This window comes from Enhydra lutris, unplaced genomic scaffold (assembly GCF_002288905.1).
Source record: "Enhydra lutris kenyoni isolate GAN:26980312 unplaced genomic scaffold, ASM228890v2 scaffoldscaffold14, whole genome shotgun sequence".
In the NCBI taxonomy this organism is placed as follows: domain Eukaryota; kingdom Metazoa; phylum Chordata; class Mammalia; order Carnivora; family Mustelidae; genus Enhydra; species Enhydra lutris.
In genome coordinates, this window is record NW_019154098.1 from 38,880,189 (window position 1) to 38,902,994 (window position 22,806).

Genomic DNA, 22,806 nt, shown 5'->3' on the forward strand with positions numbered 1-22,806 from the left:
TAGACTTTCTCTTCCACCTTAACTAAGTAAATTAACTTTACAAAGGTATTTCCTTGGCTGCCCTTACTGGTAAACCAGCCAGTCTTCACCTTAGTTGCTGTTCTTCTTGGCATTTCTCCCAGTTCTATTTCCTTTTCATCAGTCAGGCCCACCTTCATACACTTGATTTTTATATGGTACATTCCTTGCCTGGTGGACTGCCTGTTACTGCCAGATGGACCTTAAGCCCTCCCTCCCTGGCTTAAGTCTGACCTTGAGCACACGGTGACAATAATTATTTGAAGTGATAAGGTTTAGTGGAAGAACTCTTGGACAGGGAAACAGAAGATCCAGCACTGATTCCTGCATTGTTACTTAGTAGCTCTGTGACCATGGGTACATTGTGTAACTACTCTAAACTTAAGATGCCTATGCCTAAAATGGACCTAATATCATATTACTTGGTTTACCTACCTCAGTGCTTTCTTGGGAGGAACAAAGAGGATGAGTGTCAGAGCATTTTGTAACCTGGAAAATTCTGCACAAACTTAAATTGCCATTTTACTACTACCAAGGCAAAAACTTTAAAAATGGTATATAATTTTTAATTAATGATTTAAGATATTTGTTGAAATAGTGAATATTCTCTAGCATTAGAAAAATATACGAGAAGATTTTTGTGTCTTATCCAGTAAAGTATTGGTTAATCTTAGGAAATCAAGAGATGTTTGTAAGTTAATTTTACAGAAAATGGGAATTTAGCTCCTTAGGTGGCAGATCTCTAATTTTAACAATTATATTTTATTTCAAGATTTTATTTATTTATTTGTGAGAGGGAGTGTGTGCATGTGAGAGGGAGAGTGAGAGAGAGAAAGAGAAAGAGAGTGTGCGCAGGAACGGGAGGGACAGAGGAAGAGGGAGAAGCAGATTCCCCACTGAGCAGGGTCCCTGGGATCATGACCTGAGCCGAAGGCAGGTGATTAACTGACTGAGCCACCCAGGCACCCCTAAATTTAACAATTTTAGATAATTTAGATTCTTACTGTATATATGTGTTCTATACCATGTCTTTTTTTTTTCCCTTAACTTCTGATATATCTTAGTTAGAGATCTTCCTATACTGTACATATAGGTCCATGAGTATGTAACAAAATACATTTTTTCTCAGTACTTTGGATAAAATGAGTCCCAGCTTTTCAGTTTTTGTTACTGTAATAAAAGCTGCAGGAACTTTTGTATTGGTTTATTGGCAAACTTATGTTATTATGTCCTTTGGAAATATTCTGAGAAATGGCATTACTGGGTTAGAGGGCAAATTCATTTTTAGTAACAATTTTTTTTTTTTTTTCCTGATTGAGAGGCTGCTACTTAAGTCATACACGATTTTTTAGTGCTGAGGCAATTTCAGCTTGGATTATGAAAGAAGTATGGATTTTGTTTTCAGTGCCTTCCTGCTTCTCTCCATGCTCTGACTCTTCTTCATCTTCCCTACTTTTGTCTCATTTTGCTTTATGTTCATTATTAATTTTACCACAGATCACCATTGGAGTGGTAAGCAAGTTTGCATACTTGTTAGCTGCTATGGCTGCTGCTCCTGTTCTATGACTATTACAAGTGATTTTATTACTTATCTCCCCCCACACTAGCTTTCCACACTAGTAGACTGAGCATCTGCCATCAGAGTTTTCTTTCTGAAAGTTCAGATATGTTCAGATCATCTTTCCACGTAAAAATCTGTGAGTATTCAAGCAGAGTTTGGCCCTAACCTATGTTTGCAGCTTGCCCTATTTTTCCGTACACGTTACTTCAGACACAAAGGAACCATTCCCTAGTACTGGACTTCATATATTTTTATGCCCGTTGCCTTTACACATAGCTAGTATTTCCTTCCCTCTTTGGTCACCTGACAAACTTTGTTCGTTCTTCAAGAGTCAGCTCAAAAGTTACCTCCTCTGTGGAGGCTTCTTGGAGTAGGGAGATTGTGTGGTGAGATTGGCAAGGCTGGTAGGAACTGTATCGTTCAAGGACTTGAGGGTTAAATGATATGGTTTGGATTTTATTTTAAGAGTACTGGTTGTGATGCATAATCAACTTTAGGAAGTGCTGTCTTGGAGTGCCCCTATAGGTAAGCCTGTTGCTACCGGCATTACCTAATGTTGTAATTTCTTGTTCCTGTGCCCTTCCCTTTCTACTAAATTTTGAGCACCATGAAGGCAAGAGCAGTATAACAGGCCCTCAGTAAATTCTTGTTAGTACTTCCTCCCACAGTTGTGTTTGGTTATTAAGTGAAATTATGGCTGTAATATGGCCGGCATAGTTAAATCTCAGTAAATGTAAGCTATTGTCAATATTATCACTATCATCATTGGGTAGGCAAACCCTGACTTGGGGAGCATAGGGTGGTTTCTTGAAAGAGGTGAGATTTGATCCAGGACTTAAAAGACTCTTAAAAGACTGGTGAGTTTTCATCAAATGGTGTTCAAGACTTTATGAAAAGTCACTGTGAAAGTTGAAACTTAAAATTTTATAATCAAATATAGTTAGCTGTCCCTATAGTCCTTGAAAGGGAGAACTATGTCTCATTCTTTATCATTTTCTAAATAGATCATAGGAACTAAATAGAGAATTAATGCATTATTTTATATAATTATGTCAAAAAGGTAGGGTATAGGTAAGATTGTCAAGATTCATTTTTAGAAAATTAAAATTCTTCATTTTGTATGAACGTACAAAAGCTCACTTAAATTTGTTTTTACTGACATAAAAACATTAAGGCAGTATGTATATTTTAAAACAGCTTGTGCATGTGCCCTTGAGACAATTTGGTGGGTGCATTTTTATCAAAACCATATATGCAGTGACATATTAAATGTATCATATTATTATACTAATCATATGACTTCAGAAACAAAAGTAACCAGAGGACTAAAGCCTATCAAAACCATCTTTTTGTTTTTGTACAATGAGATTCTTTTTAAATTTGCCAGTGAATTCATATGAGTATTGAAACCAGATGTAGACTTCCGTCTTTTAATGTATTAGCTCAGCTATAAAAGTCTTATTTCCATCCCTTATTACTGAGTATTTCATTCATGGTTTATGATATCTCTCCCACCTTCCTTTATTTATTTTTTTAAATAGACTTTAAAATGTGATTCAAATGATTTTAAAATGACATTGCCCCATTTACTTAGTGATAGAGATAAAATTAAACTTGTATTAAAGATAACCTAATTAAATCCACAGATGACAGACTCCCTTGATAAAATTTTTCATTGGAAAGGATTTTGACCGATACCACTAAATGAAGTGTCAGCTGTGGTTTGAGAAAGGATCTAAGAGTTTTCCATCTTAGAACTGAAATCTTAACATAGTTACCTCCTTCAGTATAAAGTAAGATCCTCTTTCCTGTATGGGGGTGTGTGTGTGTGTGTGTGTGTGTGTGTGTGTGTTTTAAGTGTTTTTAAAATAAAACTGACCATTTTGAAGTAGATGGATGTGGTCTCTCTGAACTGATGAAAAGTCTTAATTATAGAAATGAAAATGATATTACTTTAAATTTTATATAGTTTCCTCTGTTGCCAAATAGAATTCTAGTCACTTTGGTAACTGGCTATGTTTATATATAAATGAAGTTTCTTATACTTAAAGGTTGTTTTTTTTTTTTTTAAGATTTTATTTATTTGACACAGAGAGAGAGAGATCACAAGTAGGCAGAGAGGCAGGCAGAGAGAGAAAGGGAGAACCAGGCTCCCTGCTGAGCAGAGAGCCGGATGCGGGACTCGATCCCAGGACCCTGAGATCATGACCTGAGCCAAAGACAGAGGCTTAACCCACTGAGCCACCAGGTGCCCCTACTTAAAGGTTGTTTGAGAACAAAATGCTATTTAAGAAAATGACTATCAACTATCTGACTTCCTGCCTTCTTTCCCTACTTTATAACAAAATAGTGTTTTTAAAGGACATGAAATAAACATTTTGTTCAAGATCTGTTGTATAGTGTCCATTAAATAAACACAAGTTCCTATCTCATTCTTCTTTATTAGTGCCACAAAATGCTTGTAAAATGTTGATATAGATACTGCTTTTATCCAGAGTTCATTTGATACCATTGACATTTATTTAAAAGAGGCCAGGCAGTCATTTATTCCTTCAAATTTCTAAGATTTACCTGTATTTTTGTACTTAGAAGGCTGAAATTTGGCCCTTTACTTTTTTTTTTTTTAAACCATTTTTCTCATCTTAATAGAAGCAAAAAAAATAGGCCTTACTTGATTTCTGGGTGCCATTTCATAACTATTATACTATTCTCCAGTTAATTTTTTGAATTATTCTTTTGAAATCTATTCTTTTTCTTGATTGTGAACTACTTTTTTAATTCAGAGTCTAATTTTAATGCCAATTCCACTTTCTTCCCTAGTTAATTGCTCTCCACTGTGATCCCATTTCACTTTGAAAAGTGTTTTTTTATAATAGTTTGTGAGTTTTTAAGTCTGTCTTTCATGCTATATTGGAGCCAAATAAGGGTAGGTTAAAGATTTTTTAAATTCAATGTAGAGCAGGTGCTCAATAAAGTGTTTTTCAGTGCCTGAATGTTATCTAGGGCTTTTTGGAAAATACTTGTACATTCTTAGATCACTTTCACGCATGCTTTATATTCTTCCTATCTGCCACACATGTGCTCTTATCCTCAGCAACATTGTGATCCATATGGGATAATTTTATAATTGATACTTCATTGTTTTAATTTGCTTTTCTTTGATAATTACTGAAGTTTAATATTTTCTGTGTATGTTAACAGCTTTTTTTAAGTTTTTGTATATTTGTGAATTGTATATTTATTTCTTTGCCTATTTGTTAGGTTTTATTGTTTTTCTGAAGGAAGGATTTATGTGAGCTCTTTATGTTCTAAATCTATACACTAAATATCTTACTACATTTTCTGTATTTTTCTGTTTTCTAAGCTTATAATTTTTTTTAAAGATTTTATTTATTTATTTATTTGAGAGAGAGAGAGAGAGAGAGAGAGCACAAGCAGGGGGAGGGGCAGAGGGAGAAGCAGGCTCCCTGCTGAGCAAGGAGCCCAGTATGGGACTCTATCCCTGGACCTGGGATCATGACCTGCACTGAAGGCAGACAGATGCTTAACCTACTGAGCAGACCAGGGGTCCTGCTTATAGTTTTTATGTAGACAAAGCTAGCAAATTCACATAGTTTTTTTGTTTCCTTTTTTTGATGAGAAACTATTCTTTTCTGCCTACTGATTTGATACTTTGATTTTCTTCTATTTTTATTTATGTCATTTAAAAATGTTTAAATTGTTGATCTGTAGGTTTGTTTTAATGGTATTAAGCACATATTTTCTTTTTTAAAAAAAGATTTTATTTATTTATTTGACAGAGAGACACAGTGAGAGAGGGAACAGAGGCAGGGAGAGGGGTAAGAGGGAGAAGTAGGATCCCCGCTGAGCAGGGGGCCCAGATTTGGGGTTCAGTCCCAGGACCCTGGGATCATGACCTGAACCTAAGGCAGATGCTTAACAACTGAGCCACCCAGGTGCCCCTAAGCATATATTTTCAATAAAATACTCATGAAGTCACTTACGGTGTCCTCAGTTAAGATTACTTTTCAAGCCAAGTGAGAGTGCTTATTTGCAGAATTTAACAACAATATACTTGTTTTGTTTGACTGGTACACCATTTAAAATAATCTGCATTTGAATGCTGGGATGAGGCAGGCATTCTGCCCTAATACTCAGCTTTACTGCTTGTTTATGTCTGATAACTGTTCTTAATTTAACCACTGGTATTATGGCTGGCGACTCTTTTGATTAGACATTGCCTTTACTAATTGTCAGATATTTTGAATATCATCCTTGGAGCAAGCCTTGCAACTCTGTGTTTTCTTATATTGAGACCAGTTCATATATGCATGTTTGTGTAAGCTGGAAGACGTGGGCTTTGCCAGTTAATATTTGTATGATATTTGACAGACCACTTTATTTCTTTGAATTTGTTTCCTCATCTAAAAAAGGGATGATGTGTTTCAGTTTACTTCACTGAGTTGTTGTGAGACTCATAAAATACTCCTTATAACTATGAAGTAGTATAAAAATTTAAGATAGCACTATATCTCTGTTCTAGAAAATGTTACTGTTTATTGTTGTTTAAATGAATTTATTGAGGGATAGAAACCTTTCATTTCATAATTGAGTTAAAAGGCTTAATGTGTAGATACCTTGTTCGAGCTTTAGTATTCAAATGGAGTGTTAAAATAGTACTGTATCACAGATAATTTTAAGATGTATCCGTGTACTAGTATGAATGATTGGATATTGTGTCATTTTTTTATTAGGGCAAGATATGAGGTGACCCCTGAAGTGAGGGGAAGAGTTAATTACAAAGAGAGAAAAGCATAATGAAAGAGGGACTTTTAAACTTTACACATTTGCTTCAGGTGTTCCCTCTCCACTTTTAATCATTCGAGGCCAAATACAGGCCTTGCCCTTGATATTCTTAAAAGCTTCATAAGGACTGTCTGTATCCTCACCGTCAACATGTAGCACTTTTTTTTTTTTTTTTTTTAAGATTTCATTTATTTATTTGACAGACAGATCACAAGTAGGCAGAGAGGCAGACAGAGAGGAGGAAGCAGGCTCCGATGCGGGGCTCAATCCCAGGACCCTGAGATCATGACTTGAGCCAAGGGCAGAGGCTTAACCCACTGAGCCACCCAGGCGCCCCAACATGTAGCACCTTTAACAGAATCTGTATTGAGAGAGTCAGTGACGTAGATATTTGTCAAAAGAATAAAAAAAATGGATGTCCAAATTAGTGTGAATTTATTTCTGTTACAACTGTTAGGAAGATCTTTTGTAAATGTAGAATCATAGAATTTGAATGAACCTTTGAAATCATCTAGGAAAGCTAGACAGTTCATGAATCACTGTAATATCTTTGGCAAATCTTTAGTCTTGCTGTGGATTTGTCTAGTGGCAAATTTTTTACAGCACTAAGTCAGATCTTGAGACTTTGAAGTATACCAAGTCTATTTAATCCTGAACTTTCTCTAGTATAGCTCTGTAATACAGGGCACAGATGCAGAGGTAACAAATGAAAGAGTAAATGAAGGATTAATGACTTGTTGGTTGGAAATAATGGAATGTTAAGAGGATGAAAATTGAAGTCTAGGTAACTGAAAAGGTCGGTATTGAAGTAATTAAACATGACACAGTTTTATAGACTGGTGTTGCTTTTGTTGCACCCCCATGTTCTTTAATTTTTATACCAGGAGTGGGGGGAGGGAAAAAACCCGGGGCTCAGGACAACACCACCACCTTGCACACCTTCTGCAGTGGTGCATTGCGGTGGCCCTTAACAGCACTCCTGTCTCCCACTCTCCCACCTTGTCTGTAAACCGCTAATTTAGGTGGTATCGCTTCTCTTTTCGTAACTGCTGTATCTATTCACTTATTATTTATGAAGTGCTACCTGTAGCCAGGCAGAGTTCCAAGCATTGTGGGTAATCAGTGAACAGAACAAAGGTCCCTGCCCTTGTGGACCCTTTCTCAGTGCGATGCTGTCCGACAGAAACATGAAATGAGCCACAAATGTAATTTAAAATTTCCTGGTAGCTGCATTAAAAAAAGAAAAGTGATAGGTGAAATTAACTTTTCACCTCAGTGGGTTAATAAGCCTCTGCCTTCAGCTCAGGTCATGATCTCAGGGTCCTGGGATCCAGCCCTACATCAGGGCTCTCTGCTCTCTGCTCAGCAGGGAGTCTGCTTCCCCTCCCCCCTCCACCTGCCTCTCTGCTTACTTGTGATCTCTCTCCCTCTGTCATATAAATAAGTAAAATCTTTAAATATATATATATATATAATATATTAGTATATAGCACCAATATTCTATTAAATAATATATCTAATAATAATGACTTATGTTAAACATTAATACATTTTATAATAATATTAATATATAAATATCATTTAAAAGTATAATCAGTTCAAAAATTATTAATGAGGTACTTTATCTTCTCTTCTTAGTACTAAGCTTTGAACTTCAGTGTATATTTTGGATTTATAACATAACTCATTTTGGGCTAGCTCTGTTTCACATGCTCGGGAGCTACTGTATTGGGGAGTGCAACTTTAGAACATAGTGTCTTCTTCCTATGGACCATTAAGTCAGACCATCTGGTCTAAGGCAGAGAACAAGTTCCTCATAGGACTAGAATTTTCAGATAATCCAGGCTCCTTACCCATGGTGTGAAGCCTTGTGTGATCCCGCTCCCATGTATCTCCCAGATCTCATCTGGAGCTAGTGTTTTCCTGACTCACTATACTTGAGCTTTCTTTCTTGAACTCAAATATGAGAGGCTTTTTTCTGAATCATGTTTTTTTTTTTTTTTAAATCTCGTTTCCATTGTGTAGAATGTCATGTTCCCAGATAGCCAATTACATGGTTAGCTCTCTCGTGTCATTTAAGACTCCAGCAAAAAATGGCTGTCAGTCCTTCTTTGATGGCTTTTCATTCTTGGTCAGTAGCTTTCTGTTTTATTGTCCTGATAGCAGTCATTACTGTTTTCTTGCCTTGCCCTATTTTCTATTACATTATCATCAAGTTGTCCCTTCTTTGTAGAATATACGCTCCATGAGGGAAAGTACACTTCTCGTTTTATTCACTGTTGTATCCCCAGCAACTGGTGTAATTCCTGCCATGTAGTTGATGCTTGATAAATATTTATTGAATGAATAAAAGGCATTCTGGATCAGGGATCTTGTACTAGAGTGGATTTATCAGGTAAGTCAGATCCTTACATTACCACTGCGGAGTGTAGGATTAAGAAATGGTTTAGTCTTAGGGTCTTTTAATTTGGAAAGGATTAAGGGAAATTGGCACCTCAGAGGTTAGGGGAAGGAGGTCCGGGTTGTTAGTTTGTTTCTTTTTTCCCTTCCTCCTTCTTTCTTCCTTTTTAAGTTCCTTCTTTCCCCTCCCCTCCCCTCCACCTCCCCTTCTCCTTCTTTCTTTTATAAAGAAAGCAGACTTATCCAAAGCCAGCACATTATTCAAGTAAAAATAAACATGTACAATACATTTATGACAAAATATATTAAGGTTACATGTAAATATAAACCGTCTTCCAATTTGTTTAGGAATTTTAATATGGTTAGGGTTTTTTTTTTTTTAATGGAGATGAAATTCACACAACATAAAATTAGCCATTTTAAAGTGAACAATTCAGTGGTCCAAGTGTATTCACCATATATAATCACCACCTCTGTCTAATTTCAAAATATTTTCATCACCCCAAACCAATTAAGCAGTTAGTTGTACCTTGTTTTCCCCATCCTGCTTCAGCCCTGGCAACCACCAGTCTGCTTTCTTTCTCTAAGGATTTATCTATTGTGAATATTTCATATAAATGTGTGCTTTTGTTCTGGCTTCTTTTACTTATGTTTTCGAAGTCCATCCACATTGTAGCATGTGTTGGTGCTTTATTCTTTTTTATGGCTGAATAGTATTCCGCTGTATGTTTATACCATATATTATTTATCCATTCATCATTTTTGGGGGGGTTTACTTACATATTTGAGAGAGAGACAGAGGGAGAGGGAGCATGATGGTGTGAGGTAGGGATTCACCTTCATTTTTTGGCATGTGAATGTGCAGTTGTCCCAATGTTGTTTCTTTCTTTCCCATTTTTTTTTTTTAAGATTTTATTCATTCATTTGACAGAGAGAGATCACAAGTAGGTGGAGAGGCAGGCAGAGAGAGAGGAGGAAGCAGGCTCCCCGCTGAGCAGAGAGCCCGATGCAGGGCTCGATCCCAGGACCCTGAGACCATGACCTGAGCTGAAGAAAGAGGCTTTTTTTTTTTTTTTTAAGATTTTATTTATTTATTTGACAGAGAGAGATCGCAAGTAGACAGGCAGGCAGAGAGAGAGAGAGAGAGGGAAGCAGGCTCCCTGCTGAGCAGAGAGCCCAATGCGGGACTCGATCCCAGGACCCTGGGACCATGACCTGAGCCGAAGGCAGCGGCTTAACCCACTGAGCCACCCAGGCGCCCTGAAGACAGAGGCTTTAACCCACTGAGCCATCCAGGCACCCCTCCCCAATGTTGTTTCTTTTTTCTTTTCTTTTTTTTTTTTTTTTAAAGATTTTATTTATTTATTTGACAGACAGAAATCACAAGCAGGCAGAGAGGCAGGCGGAGAGAAGGGGGAGGAAGCAGGCTCCCCGCTGATCAGAGGGCCCGATGTGGGGCTTGATCCCAGGACCCTGAGATCATGACCCGAGCCGAAGGCAGAGGCTTAACCAACTGAGCCACCCAGGCGCCCCATCCCAATGTTGTTTCTTAATGAGACTTGAGCCACTGTGGCATTGGTGGCAGTTGAAACAAACGTCTTCCAGTAATCACTTTCACATTCTACAGTCTTAAAGCAGTTTTTTGTTTGTTTCTTTTTTAAAAAAGATTTATTTATTTATTTTAGAGACAGAGACGCATGTCGGGGGTGGGAGGGGCAGAGGAAGAGGGAGAGTGAGTCTTAAGGAGACTACACGCTAAGTACAGAGCCTAACACTGGGCTTGATCTCACAATCATGAGATCACAACCTGAGTCGAAACCAAGAGTTGAACACTCACCTGTGCCACCCACATGCCCCTTCATAGTCTTTATATATGTGCGTCTGTTTAAGTATATATGAATAATTATTCAAGTGTAATTAACATAGTGTATATTAGTTTCAGGTATGCAATATAATGATTCAACAATTCTCTACATTTCTCAGTGATCAAGATAAGTGTACTGTTAATCCCCTTTACCTATTTCACTGATCCCCACCCAGCTCCCTTCTTACAACCACCAGTTTGTTCTCTATATTTAAGAGTCTGTTTCATTTGTCTCTTTTTTTCTTTGCTTGTTCATTTGTTTCTTAAATTCCAGAGATGAGTAAACTCATAATGGTATTTGTCTTTCTCTGACTTATTTTACTTAGCATTATGCCCTTTAAGTCCATCCATGTTGTTGCAGTTGACAAGATTTCATTCTTTTTTTTTTAATGGTTGAACAATATTCTTGTGTGTGTGTGTGTGTGTGTGAGAGAGAGAGAGAGAGAGAGAGAGAGCAAGAGAGAGAGAATGTGTAGATGAATGGACACTTGATGCTTCAATAAACATAGGGGTGCATATATCTTTTTGAATTAGTGTTTTCATTTTCTTTGGGTAAATATGCAGGATTGGAATTACTGTATCATATGATAATTCTATTTTTAATTTTTTCGAAGACCTGTCATACTGTTTTTCACAGTGGCTGTACCAGTTTGCATTCCCACCAACAGTATATGAGGGTTCCTTTTACTTCACATCATACCAATGCTTGTTGTTTTTTGTGTTTTTGATTTAGCCATTCTGACAGGTATAAAGTGATAATCTCATTGTGGTTTTAATTTGCATTTCCCTGATGATGAGTGATGTTGAACATCTTTTCATATGTCTGTTAGCCATCTGTATGTCTTTGGAAAAATATCTATTGAGCTGCTCTGCCCATTTTTAATTGGATTATTTGTGTGTGTGTGTGTGTGTGTGTGTGTGTGTGTGTGTGTGTGTGTTGAGTTGTATAAGTTCTTTATATAGTTTGGATATTAACCCCTTATTGGATGTATCTTTTGCAAATATATTTTCCCATCAGTAGTTTGCCTTTTTGTTTTTTTGATGGCTCCTTTTCCGTATAAAACCTTTTTATTTTGATGTGTCCCAATAGTTGAGTTTTGCTTTTTTTCCCTTGCCAGAGGAGATATATTTAGGAAAATGTTTCTATGGCTGATGTCAAAGAAGTTACTGCCTGAGTTTTCTTCCAGTAATTTTATGGTTTCAGGTCTCACATTTAGGTCTTTAATCCATTTTGAGTTTATTTTTATATATGGTGTAAGAAAGTGGTTCAATTTCATTCTTTTGCATGTAACTGTCCAGTTTTTCTAGCACCATTTGTTGAAAAGACTGTCTCTTTCCCATTGTGTATTCCTGAGTTCTTGGTTGTAGATTAATTGGCCATAAACATTTAGGTTTATTGCTGACCTTTGTGTTCTGTTCCATTGATACATGTGTCTATTTTTACACCAGTACCATATTGTTTTACTATTTTGATTACTACAGCTTTGTAGTATATATATATTTTTTATTTTTAATTTACACTGTATCTTTCTATTATCCCATTGTTGGGTATTTGAACTAACCTATTTACTTCTTTTCTTTTCTTTTCCTTTCTTTCTTTCTTTCTTTCTTTCTCCTTCTCTTACAGAAGAACTTTGCCCTTCCATCAGCTTATCTTAGGGTTATATTTGCTTGTGGTCCTTAGAGCAAAAGTAGATGTATTGTTAGGAACTTCTAATATCACTTGGGTATATTTAAAAGCTAAGAGGGTGCTTTCAATAAAAATAGAGGCTTTCTTAGATGGCACTTGAACAAGGTTTGTCAAGAGAGGCAGTATAGAATAGTGGTTAAAAGCATAGATTATAAGAAGACAGAATTCACATCTTGGTTCCATCTTGTTTGTGAACAGAGGAATTTACTAAACCTCTGTGCAGTAACTTTCTCATTTGACAGATGGTGGTAATAATAGTATCTCACTTGTAGGGTTGTCTTCAGGATAAATGAGATAATGCATGCAAAATGATTATCACAAGGGCTGGCACAGATAATAGTCGCTCTATTTCCATAGCTACTAAGAATGTTTCCTTTCCTTCTTCTCACTTTGGCTGCTTTTCTCCCTCCTCCCCCTTTTCCTTCCCCTGACAACCTTTGTTTGTGTTTCCATTTTCCTAGTCTTTCTCTGGAATTTTCATTTTTGAGTTTTCATTCTCAGGGCCAGCAATCCAGGATTTGGGTGGGTTAGGATGACCTGGCCAGAAGAGGAGAAATGGTATGGGCATAATCGCTTCATGCAGGAGACTCTTGGCAAGCCACCCTTGTTTCCTTTCCTTTGTGTAAAACTTTTGAATTTCATTTTCATCAAGAATTAGTGAAATCTCAGGGAAGAATGTCTGAATTTACTTTCAGGATGGATAGCTGTGATGTTACCTCAGCGTCAGATGTGGGAAATAGTGATTTTGGGGGGTCGTGTTGATTCTTGGGATGGGTTATGTGCTTTAGGAATGACATTGATAATTTTAAAGAAAGAAGTTTAATACTGAATTTTTTTTTAAATCAGTAAAATATGTCATAAGAGTGACACATAATATTTGTGAGGAAAAAAGTTCTCAGTTTGTTATCTTTTTAGCCTTTTCCTAGAGGTTTAGTGGTCATTAGAAAGAAATGTTTGCTACCAGAGCTCTTTTGTAAGAGTTTATCTAGCATGGTTTTTCAATCTAGTTTTAAAACTATTTCTTTCCAGTTAACAGAAGATGAAATTGCAACTATTCTTAAATCTACTCTGAAAGGACTAGAATATTTGCACTTTATGCGAAAAATACACAGAGATATAAAAGCTGGAAATATTCTCCTCAATACAGAAGGACATGCAAAATTGGCTGATTTCGGAGTGGCTGGTCAGTTAACAGTAAGTGTAATAATTTTGGACCCACTTGTGGGCTCTATGTCCAGGTTTGTGACTGAATGTTGATAACCTTTTGGAGGAGGTGATAGGAAGAAATACATAACTACATTGTTCTTGGAGAGAAGGAGACATAATTTCGTATTATTTATTATTTTTATTTACAATTTAAGAGACATTAAATGAATATGAAAAAATGGTTATTGAAATGCTTAAGTGTTTAAAAAAGAAAGCTACCTTGATCCATTTCTGTAGCTTTTATTGTTACAGTACTATTTTTAATGACTATCTTTAATGAAGATAGTGGAGATAAGTTACTTGTGGGCTGTTGCTTTTTACGGAATTCAGAATTCTGAAATAGGTCATCAGTTGGGTTGTAGGAAAATAGTCAATATTTTATATAATCTGTAGTATTTGAGGGTTTCACTGTACAGTTTAATGAATATGTTGGCAAACAGAGTCCCTTAATGTTTTTGTAGTATTATTTATGTCAGTGAAATGTTTTTGCAGGATACAATGGCAAAACGCAATACTGTGATAGGAACTCCGTTTTGGATGGCTCCTGAGGTAATTCAAGAAATAGGCTATAACTGTGTGGCTGACATCTGGTCCCTTGGCATTACGTCTATAGAAATGGCTGAAGGAAAACCTCCTTATGCTGATATACATCCCATGAGGGTAAGAAAATGATGGTTTGCTAAAAATGTTGATGTTATGTAAGTTGCAGTTTTGTAATGTCAGTATAAATAAATAAAGTAAGTTAAATAAGTTGATTTGAACTTAGGTTCTGTGCAAAAAAATAATAAAATTATCTGTCAGAGATTAGTGATGTTAATTTTTTTCCTCCCACATCCTCAATTATGAGAAAAGAAGTGAAGGCTGTATTTCTCTTTATAGTCACTGTTTTTCTCCCCCCAAAATATACCTGTAAAATTTCCCCTTGCTTTTCAGTAGAAGAAAGGATTGGTAAAGTCACTGTATTCTTCAGTTTATCCATCGTTTTCTCAGTGTGGCTGTGGAGGCCTTGGGAAAAACATCAATTCTCGCTTTTCTACCCACTTTGTAAATTCTACCTTTCTGTGTTTTCGTTTTCCTTTTTTTCTTCTCTCATCCGAAGCTAATATTTTAAAAGCCTGACTTCTAACATTGGTACATACCAGTAGGCAAATTAATTCTATTTCTTTAGTTGGTGCTTAGTGAGAAAATCAAATTTGTATTTTGAACAGTATCATACACTTCTACGAAATCCTTTTTCCAGAATGACATTTTTGAGTTTGAAGTATGTGCCTTACATATTCAAGTCTAACTGCCTCTCCCGAGTTTGTGATGATACAGTTTTTAGGTTTCTTAGTATGTGAATCTCAATTCATCATAGATAAGGACATCTGTCTTTGTGAACTTATTGCCCTCTAGTGGCTAGAGCCACCTCAAGAAGAAAAGAGAATGCAGAGAGGAGAGCAAGGGAGCGAGCCAGGGGGTGGGTGTGTGTGTGTGTGTGTGTGTGTGTGTGTGTGTGTGTGTGTGTAGAAGAGAAGATGGTGTTAGGGTGACTGGAGAAATGTGTGAAGTAAATAGATGGGAGGAAGGAGAATGTAGTATTTTGGAACATCCGAAGAAGAATAAATTGGAATTCTTTCTGATAATGCTGTTGTGGATTGAATTTCAGTAATACAAGTAATGATGTACTCTACTGAAAATATTTAAAAATCTGCCTGCCACTTCAAGGAGAATTCCAAGTTGTACAATTGAGTATAATATGTATCATCTTCCTTGCGTATATAAATTCTTTTTGCTAAAGTGAAAAATAACAATGGCATGAATTTTTTGTTTGCAAAATCACATGAAAAATCTTAAGGTCAACATAAAACCAGCAACACAAATTCTTATTTCTTCTCTGATTATTACTTAGCTTTGGTATTTTTAGTTATAATATTTTAAGGTGATCCTCAAACTAGGTGTATTTGAATTTGAATTAGTGAGGTTAACTGAATTATCCAAGGCATCCTAGCCAAGTGCCAGAGCCGGAATTTAACCCAGGAATTAGATTATTACTCTTTTGCTTCCTCCTTGTGTTAGATCTTATTTTTCCAACCACATAGATCAACATATTAAATTTGACCCTGAGGTAGTCTCTCAGGTAGTCAAGAATTGTAGTATGTGGTTCCCAACTTTCAGAATCTTAAAATATCACTTGACAGTTTAAATTCACACATATGAAGTAATAAAAATATACTTGAAGATAGTATTTTTCTTTAGAATTTTATCTATCAATCATCTATCTACCTATCTAGCAGCATCTTTCTATCTCACTCTTTTTTCCCAGCCTAAATCCTACTCATTCAAGTCTCAGGTCAGATATTATTTCTACATAGAGTCTTCCTTGGTAGCCACCACCTAAGTAAATTTGTTTTTTAAAGATTTTATTTACTTATTTATTTAGTGAGCAGGAGGGGGAAGCAGCAGAGGGAGATGGAGAGAAGCTTAAGTCTGCTGAGTCTGTGGTGAGCGCAGAGCCCAATGTGGGGCTTGATTTCTCGACCCTGAGATCATAACCTGAGCCAAAATCAAAAGTCGACACTTACCCAACTGAGCATTCCAGGGGCCCTTAAGTAAATTTCTTTTTTTCCTCCCAACTTGTGTATGGGCAATTCTTAGCCCTGCAATTCTTTGGGCAGTTTATCAAGTGTTGCCTTCTGCATTTCCAAATACAGTAAAGTTTTAAGTTGCTGTTTAAATTATGTTATCAGGGGCGCCTGTGTGGTTCAGTTGTTAAGTGTCTGCCTTCGGCTCAGGTCATAATCTCACGGTCCTGGGAAGGAGCTCCACGTCGGACTCTCTGCTCAGCCGGAAGCCTGCTTCTCCCTCTCCTCTCCCTGCTTATGTTCCCTCTCTCGCTGTGTCTCTCTCTGTCAAATAAATAAATAAAATCTTTTAAAAAACTTATAAAAAAATAAATTATGTTACCATTATTTTTCCTTTCTCATGTTTGTGAACTGCTTTATACAAAGTCGAGTATGAACTGCAAGTATTGGGAAACTCTTGAGGTCATGTGACATGTTATACAATTTTCACTTGAAAGCTCAGATTTTATCATTGGCAACAAATATGATGGTGTTCCTTGGAAAGGCAGAGTCACTTGGTTCATTTTTTTTTTTTTTTTAAAGATTTTATTTATTTATTTGTCAGAGACAGAGGGAGAGAGAGTGAGCGAGCACAGGCAGACAGAGAGGCAGGCAGAGGGAGAAGTAGGCTCCCTGCTGAGCAAGGAGCCCGATGTGGGACTCGATCCCAGGACGCTGGGATCATGACCTGAGCTGAAGGCAGCCACTTAACCAACTGAGCCACCCAGGCGTCCCCACTTGGTTCATTTTTGAGAGAATGTCAATCAAATGCCCATGTCAGAATAACTACAGTTTTTCTGCCAGTCATTCCTTCAGGTGAAAGTGCTGTTCCTTGAAAAACGATGTGCAGCTTGGTCAGCTGGCTGTTCAGTCACATAGGTGCTTTTCCTTGAGATAATCCTTGCTCTTCTGTGTGCAGGGCATGTGCTTTGTGTGTGTTTCTCATTTTATCATAGAGAACGTTAAAAAGATACGCATTCCAGGGTGGACTTTTAATAAAATTAATTATATTTCCTGCTTCAGCAAGGCTTAGATTCATTTGGTGGGCGGTTAGATGGGAGGATAAAAGAAAGAGCTGTCCAAGAGAGAAAAAAAGGGAGTTGAGGATGCAGCTAAAGGGAGGACTGTGTTGTCGGCAGGGGCGATTCTTTGCTCTAGCCTTGCTTTAGCCCTGCTCGGCAGTGGAGCGCTATTCTGGCCTTGATCTTGGGACTGGGTTTAAATGAATGAGTGTCTCTGAACGACAGGGCTACGACGCATTGAAAGGATGCTGTCGAGAGACTTGTTTGGCAGTTACCAAGGGGATATAGCCTGGAAAGAAAGGAGAGGCTATAAGGAATGGAAGATCAGGGAGCTAGGACAGCAGTCTTCCTTCTTGCTGCATAGCAGTTATCTGGAAAGCTTTGAAAAACATTGTGGTGACAGAGCCCTCCCCCAGACTAGTGATTTCAGAATCTCAGTGTTTTCAGTGAGGTTAAAGAGCCCATGGAGTGGTAGTGAAGGTATGACGGTATATCCCAGGGATGAGCTGGGAGTAGGTGAAACTCTGATTAGTGAGTGAAATAGTGAAGTTTTCTTTTTAAGTTTAAATAATTTTCTTACTTTAACCACTCTGTGATATAAATATTTCAATCTCCATTTTAGTGAGTGGATTGGGTAAAATGGATATTTAAAGAATTATGTTTTCCACAACTTGGAAGTGGCAGAACTGAGTTAGGAACTTGTGCTAGTCCATTTCTTGTCTTGACAAAAAAGAAATCTCTTTTGTGTTTATATGTCAACTGTATGCAAGTGAAGGAGTGGCTAGCAAAATAAAAATTTGCAGGCATTTTAATCTCATAATTTTAATTATTAATTTAAAGTACAAACCTAAATTTTTCTGTTGGGAGAAATATGGACAATTTTTTTTTTTTTTTTTAAGAGAGAGAGCACGTGTATGCATGAGTTGGCAAGGGGAAAGGGGCAGAGGGAGAGAGAGAAATAGAGAGAGAATCTTAATAGGCTTCACACCCAGCGTGGAGCCCAGTGTAGGGCTCGAGCTCATAACCCTGAGATCATGACCTGAGCTGAAATCAAAGTCGAACGCTTAACTGACTAAGCCACTAAGGCACCCCAATATGGTAGAATTTTTTATGTTCCACTCATTTTTTTGGTGGCTGGGGGGGGAATAGTATACCTTATGAGATAACCAGTAGTTTACAAAGTTGTTACAGTGGAATGAAGATAGGAATGATGGAAAGACCAGTGTAACAGATGGAAGTAAAGAATGCTAGTTTTATTTGTTTTTTTAAATATTTTATTTATTTATTTCACAGAGAGAGACACAGTGAGAGAGGGAACACAGCAGGGACAGTGGGAGAGGGAGAAGCAGGCTTCCTGCTGAGCGGAGAGCCCGATGTGGGCCTTGATCCCAGGACCCTGGGATCATGACCTGAGCCGAAGGCAGATGCTTAATGACTGAGCCCTCCCCCAGGAGTCCCAAGAATGCTAGTTTTTTAAAGTAAAGGGTATTATATAATTTACTGCATATAGATGGCTATCTGGAAGAGGAGGCTAAGTTAAGATGTGGTGGGCCAGCTTCCCTAGCCTGCCTTTTTACATGCTAATCCTTCTGAAATTCTCTTTGGCCAGTGTTACAAGGTTGTAGCCCTTCTGGCCATGCCTACCCTCTAGATGTATGTAAGAGAAACAGCCCCAGAACAAGGAAGCTGACTCCTAGACTGAGTTTCCTAGTCATATTCTCAGATACACTTCTTGTATGGCCAGGCTCCAGGCCTGCTCCAGACCTATGCGTTGATTAGACCAGCGAGAATTAGGGTCAAGAAGAAATGCATCAGGCTTGGATAATTTAGAATGGGGTTGCTCCTGCCTAAATAGTTACAAATTAGTATTGTGATTTTCACTGACAAGCTTTTTGTTGGACATATACTTTGAGTGTCATTAGAAAATGAAAGTGATTATATTGGAACTTGGCAGTGAATGGAAAATGGGTCTTTCGAAAGTGTTAAGGCTGAAGTCATTTGTTTTAGTTTATCATTTATCAAAGATTGATACTTTGTTTAATCATTCCTCAGAGAGAGTAAGAGGTATTTGGAATATAGATATTCAAGGAGGAATTTCCTAATAAAAAGAGCTATTAAAAACACTCGATTTGTTTGATGGCAAGGGGTAAAAAATTTTATAGTTTTTTATAGCTTTCTCTCTTCCTCTCTTTTTTTTAAGAGAAACTTGTGGTGTGTGCAAACTATATCTTTGCTGTGGTGAGAGTAATAATTATCTGTCTAGTAAAAGGCAATCATGAAATACACATTAAAACATGTAAAGCTTTGTGAACAGGAGAGGGATGAAAATGTGCTTATAAATTTACATACAGCTAATAGATTAAAATAGATTAAGGAGTAATGACAAAAAGATTAAGGAATAATGACAAATTGAAGTAAGTCTGCTCAAAATGTTAAAAGAAACAAGTTTTATCAAAACCCAATTTATTTTAAATGGTTAAATATGAAGGTACTGAATTAATTTTGGTCAGTTAAATATAACTAAATATAATATGTAACATATAAAATAAATATAATTTTGAAGTCAGTTAGCCACGCACTTTTTTGGAGATCTGCCTGTTTCTCAGCCCTGTAGGAAATAAAATTACCAAAAAAAAAAAAAAAAAATCAGGAAATGAGTGAATAGTATCATTTTTCTAAGTATCTATCCCTGTCCCTGCCATCAAACCCAGACACATTCTTTCTTAGCACTAAGACCGTACTGATTCTTTTATTTATTTATATATTTTAAAAAGATTTTTATTTTTATTATTTATTTGTCAGAGGTAGAGAGATAGAGAAAGAACGAGCAAAAGCAGGGGGAGCGGCAGGCAGACGGAGAAGCTGGCTCCCTGCTCAGCAAGGAGCCTCGTGAGGGACCTGATCCCAGGACTTTAGGATCATGACCTGAGTGGAGGGCAGATGCTTAACTGCTTAATTGCTTTACCTACTGAGCCACCCCGGCGTCCCCGCTATTGATTCTTTTGAAAACAGTTTTTGTTCTGTTTTCTTTTATTTTACAAGCTTTTGTGTTTGATTACACATTGCCTGGTGTGGTGGAAGGGATAAGAACAGAAGTGTTTGAGTCAGAATAAGGACTGTTTAAGACAGCCAGCACTGTGACGGATTGTTTGGCATCAGCTGAAGGAAAGAAAATAAAAATGAGACTAAGAATTTTACTTCTGAACAATATAATATGAATGTTTATTGCCTTTTAAAAATAAGATGTTGAAATATATTGTATATTTTGGGAAGATTTATGTCAAATGTGACTTGAGACGATTGGAGACATGTAAGTGGCAATTTCCTGGAAATTCAAGTTCTATACAGCTTGACAATCTCTGTTTAAGAGTAAATTAGGAGTTCCTTTAAACTAAAAAAAAAATCTCTGTCTGTCTGTCTTTTTATGTCCTCACATCACTTACTTATGAAGAAAAGAACCCTGTAGATATTTTCAACATGGAAAAGGTATTTTTGATGAGTGTTTTTGAAAGTGATGTTATCTTCCTTTCCTGAAGAACTTTTTCCTTAACCTTGCTGTTTTCCTCTTCACCCCCATTCCTTTGGGGGAAACAATGCATTTTAATAAGTGAAATAAATGCTTCAGTACATGCAAAGTAAACACGAGCATTAGAAAAAAAAAATCACTCTTTGTACTGCATATTAAAAAAGTAAAACACACAGTAGCTTTCCCCTATCTCAAATCATATGGTGCTACTCCTTTCACAACCAAATGTATTCCTAATCTAACAAGGCATTATATCCGTGTCTAAGGAGTGAAAATTGAGTTATCCATTTTTTTATCAACTAAAACTGAATCAGTGACCTCCTTCCTGCCCAGTTAATGATAAGATTTGGTTGAGAAATCCTGGAAGACTGGGCTTGAGTAGAGGTGGTAGTGGAGTGATAACCACAGTCAATTAGTTACATGTCTTCCAGCTCCCTGTCCCTACACTGTATGGCTTGGTAGACACCTGGCCTGTCTTAGTGTGTGTGCATGCAGTGCCTCTTGGAAGATTCCTCACAGGCATTTAACATGTAGGACAATAGACAAGTATCTTTAGTTTGTCTGGGGGTAGATGAGGGGATGTGGGGGTATTAATTCACAGAATTAATATTCACTTGTAGGAACATCCTGGATGAAAGCCTCTGTCTACGAGCCTAAGATTACAGGGTACTACCTTCCCTGCGGTCTGCCCTATGGACATGCTGGCCCAAATTCCCCATTCACTGGGCCAAGAGCCTGTAGGCAAACCTCGCACCTACCCTCCCCTGCATGGGGCGGGAGGGCGGGTGGCTTCAGCACTTTGCCCTCAGCTCTCGTGTTCGTGGGCCTCATGTGGGGCCAGGGACTGCTATGGCTTAGTGGTGAAGCCCAGATCATCTTTTTCTCTTGGTTTTCATAGATAAATTTTGGCTTGAATGACATCTTCTCTGATTATAAGGTCCACTTCCTTACTTTTTATCTTTTTACCCCCATAATAGATTCTTAGGGCTGTTGTAACAAATTACCACAAATTTGGTAGCTTTAAGGAACAGAAATTTATACTCTCACAGTTTTGGAGGCCAGAAGTCTGAAATCAAGGTGTTGACAGGATTGCAGTCCCTCCTGAAGCTCTAATGGAGACTCCATTCTCTGCCTCTTCCGGCTTTTGGTAGCTTCTGGCAATCCTTGACATTCCTTGGATTGTAGCTGCATTATTCCATCTTGGTCTACATCTTCACATTACCTTCTCCTCAAATTTTCCTCTGCCTTTCTCTTAAAAGGACACTTGTCTTTGGTTTTAGGGACCACATGGATAATCCAGGGTGATATCCTCCTTTCAAGATCCTTGACTTAATTACAACTGCAAAGACCCTTCTTTTCCTCAAATGAATTCACATTCAGAAGTTCTGGGGATTAGGACATGGCTACAACTTTTGGGAGGCTACCTTTGAGCCATTATACCTTCCATAATCCATTTTGTCCTTCTAAATTGATGGCACGTGATGTGATGAGCACTAGATATTATACACAACTGATGAATCATAGAGCCCTATATCTGAAACTAATGATGTACTATATATTGGCTAATTGAATTTAAATAAAAAAATAAATTATCTACAGTTTAAGATTAATAGTGACTAATATTAGGACATATCTCTGCCTTTATGTCATCATTTTTTAATTGTGGTAAGATGTGCAGAACATAAAATTTGTCATTTAAGCCATTTTTAAGTAAACAGTTAAGTGGCATTCACTCACATTGTTGTGCAACCATCACAGTCTGTCTGCAGAAATTTTTATCATCCCAAACTGAAACTGTGCCCATTAAACAATAATTCTTTGTTATCTCCTCCCCACATTTTGTCACCATCATTCCACTTTTAGTCTCTATGAGTTTGACTGTTCTAAGAACCTCCTATAGGTGGAATCATACAATATTTGTCCTTTTGTGTCTGACTTCTTTCACTTGGCATAATGTTTTAGAGGTTCATTCATGTTGTACCATATGTCAGAATTTCTTTTCTTTTTAAAGCTGAATAATATCCTATTGTACGTGTATACCTTACTTTATCTGCTCATGCATTGACTGACACTTGGGTTGTTTCCCCATTTTGGTTATTATGTATATTGC

At 37.2% G+C, this 22,806-nt stretch overlaps 1 protein-coding gene across 2 annotated transcripts in view; it reads left to right on the plus strand.

Moving 5' to 3' along the window:
* The window catches only part of LOC111146471 (serine/threonine kinase 3), a 269,794-nt gene that overhangs the window by 75,135 nt on the left and 171,853 nt on the right, over positions 1 to 22,806 (plus strand). For both annotated transcript variants that reach the window (XM_022502025.1, XM_022502026.1), the window contains exons 5-6: positions 13,369 to 13,533; positions 14,038 to 14,205. In XM_022502025.1, coding sequence (XP_022357733.1) covers positions 13,369 to 13,533; positions 14,038 to 14,205 — 333 coding nt within the window. The remainder of the gene's footprint in view (positions 1 to 13,368; positions 13,534 to 14,037; positions 14,206 to 22,806) is intronic.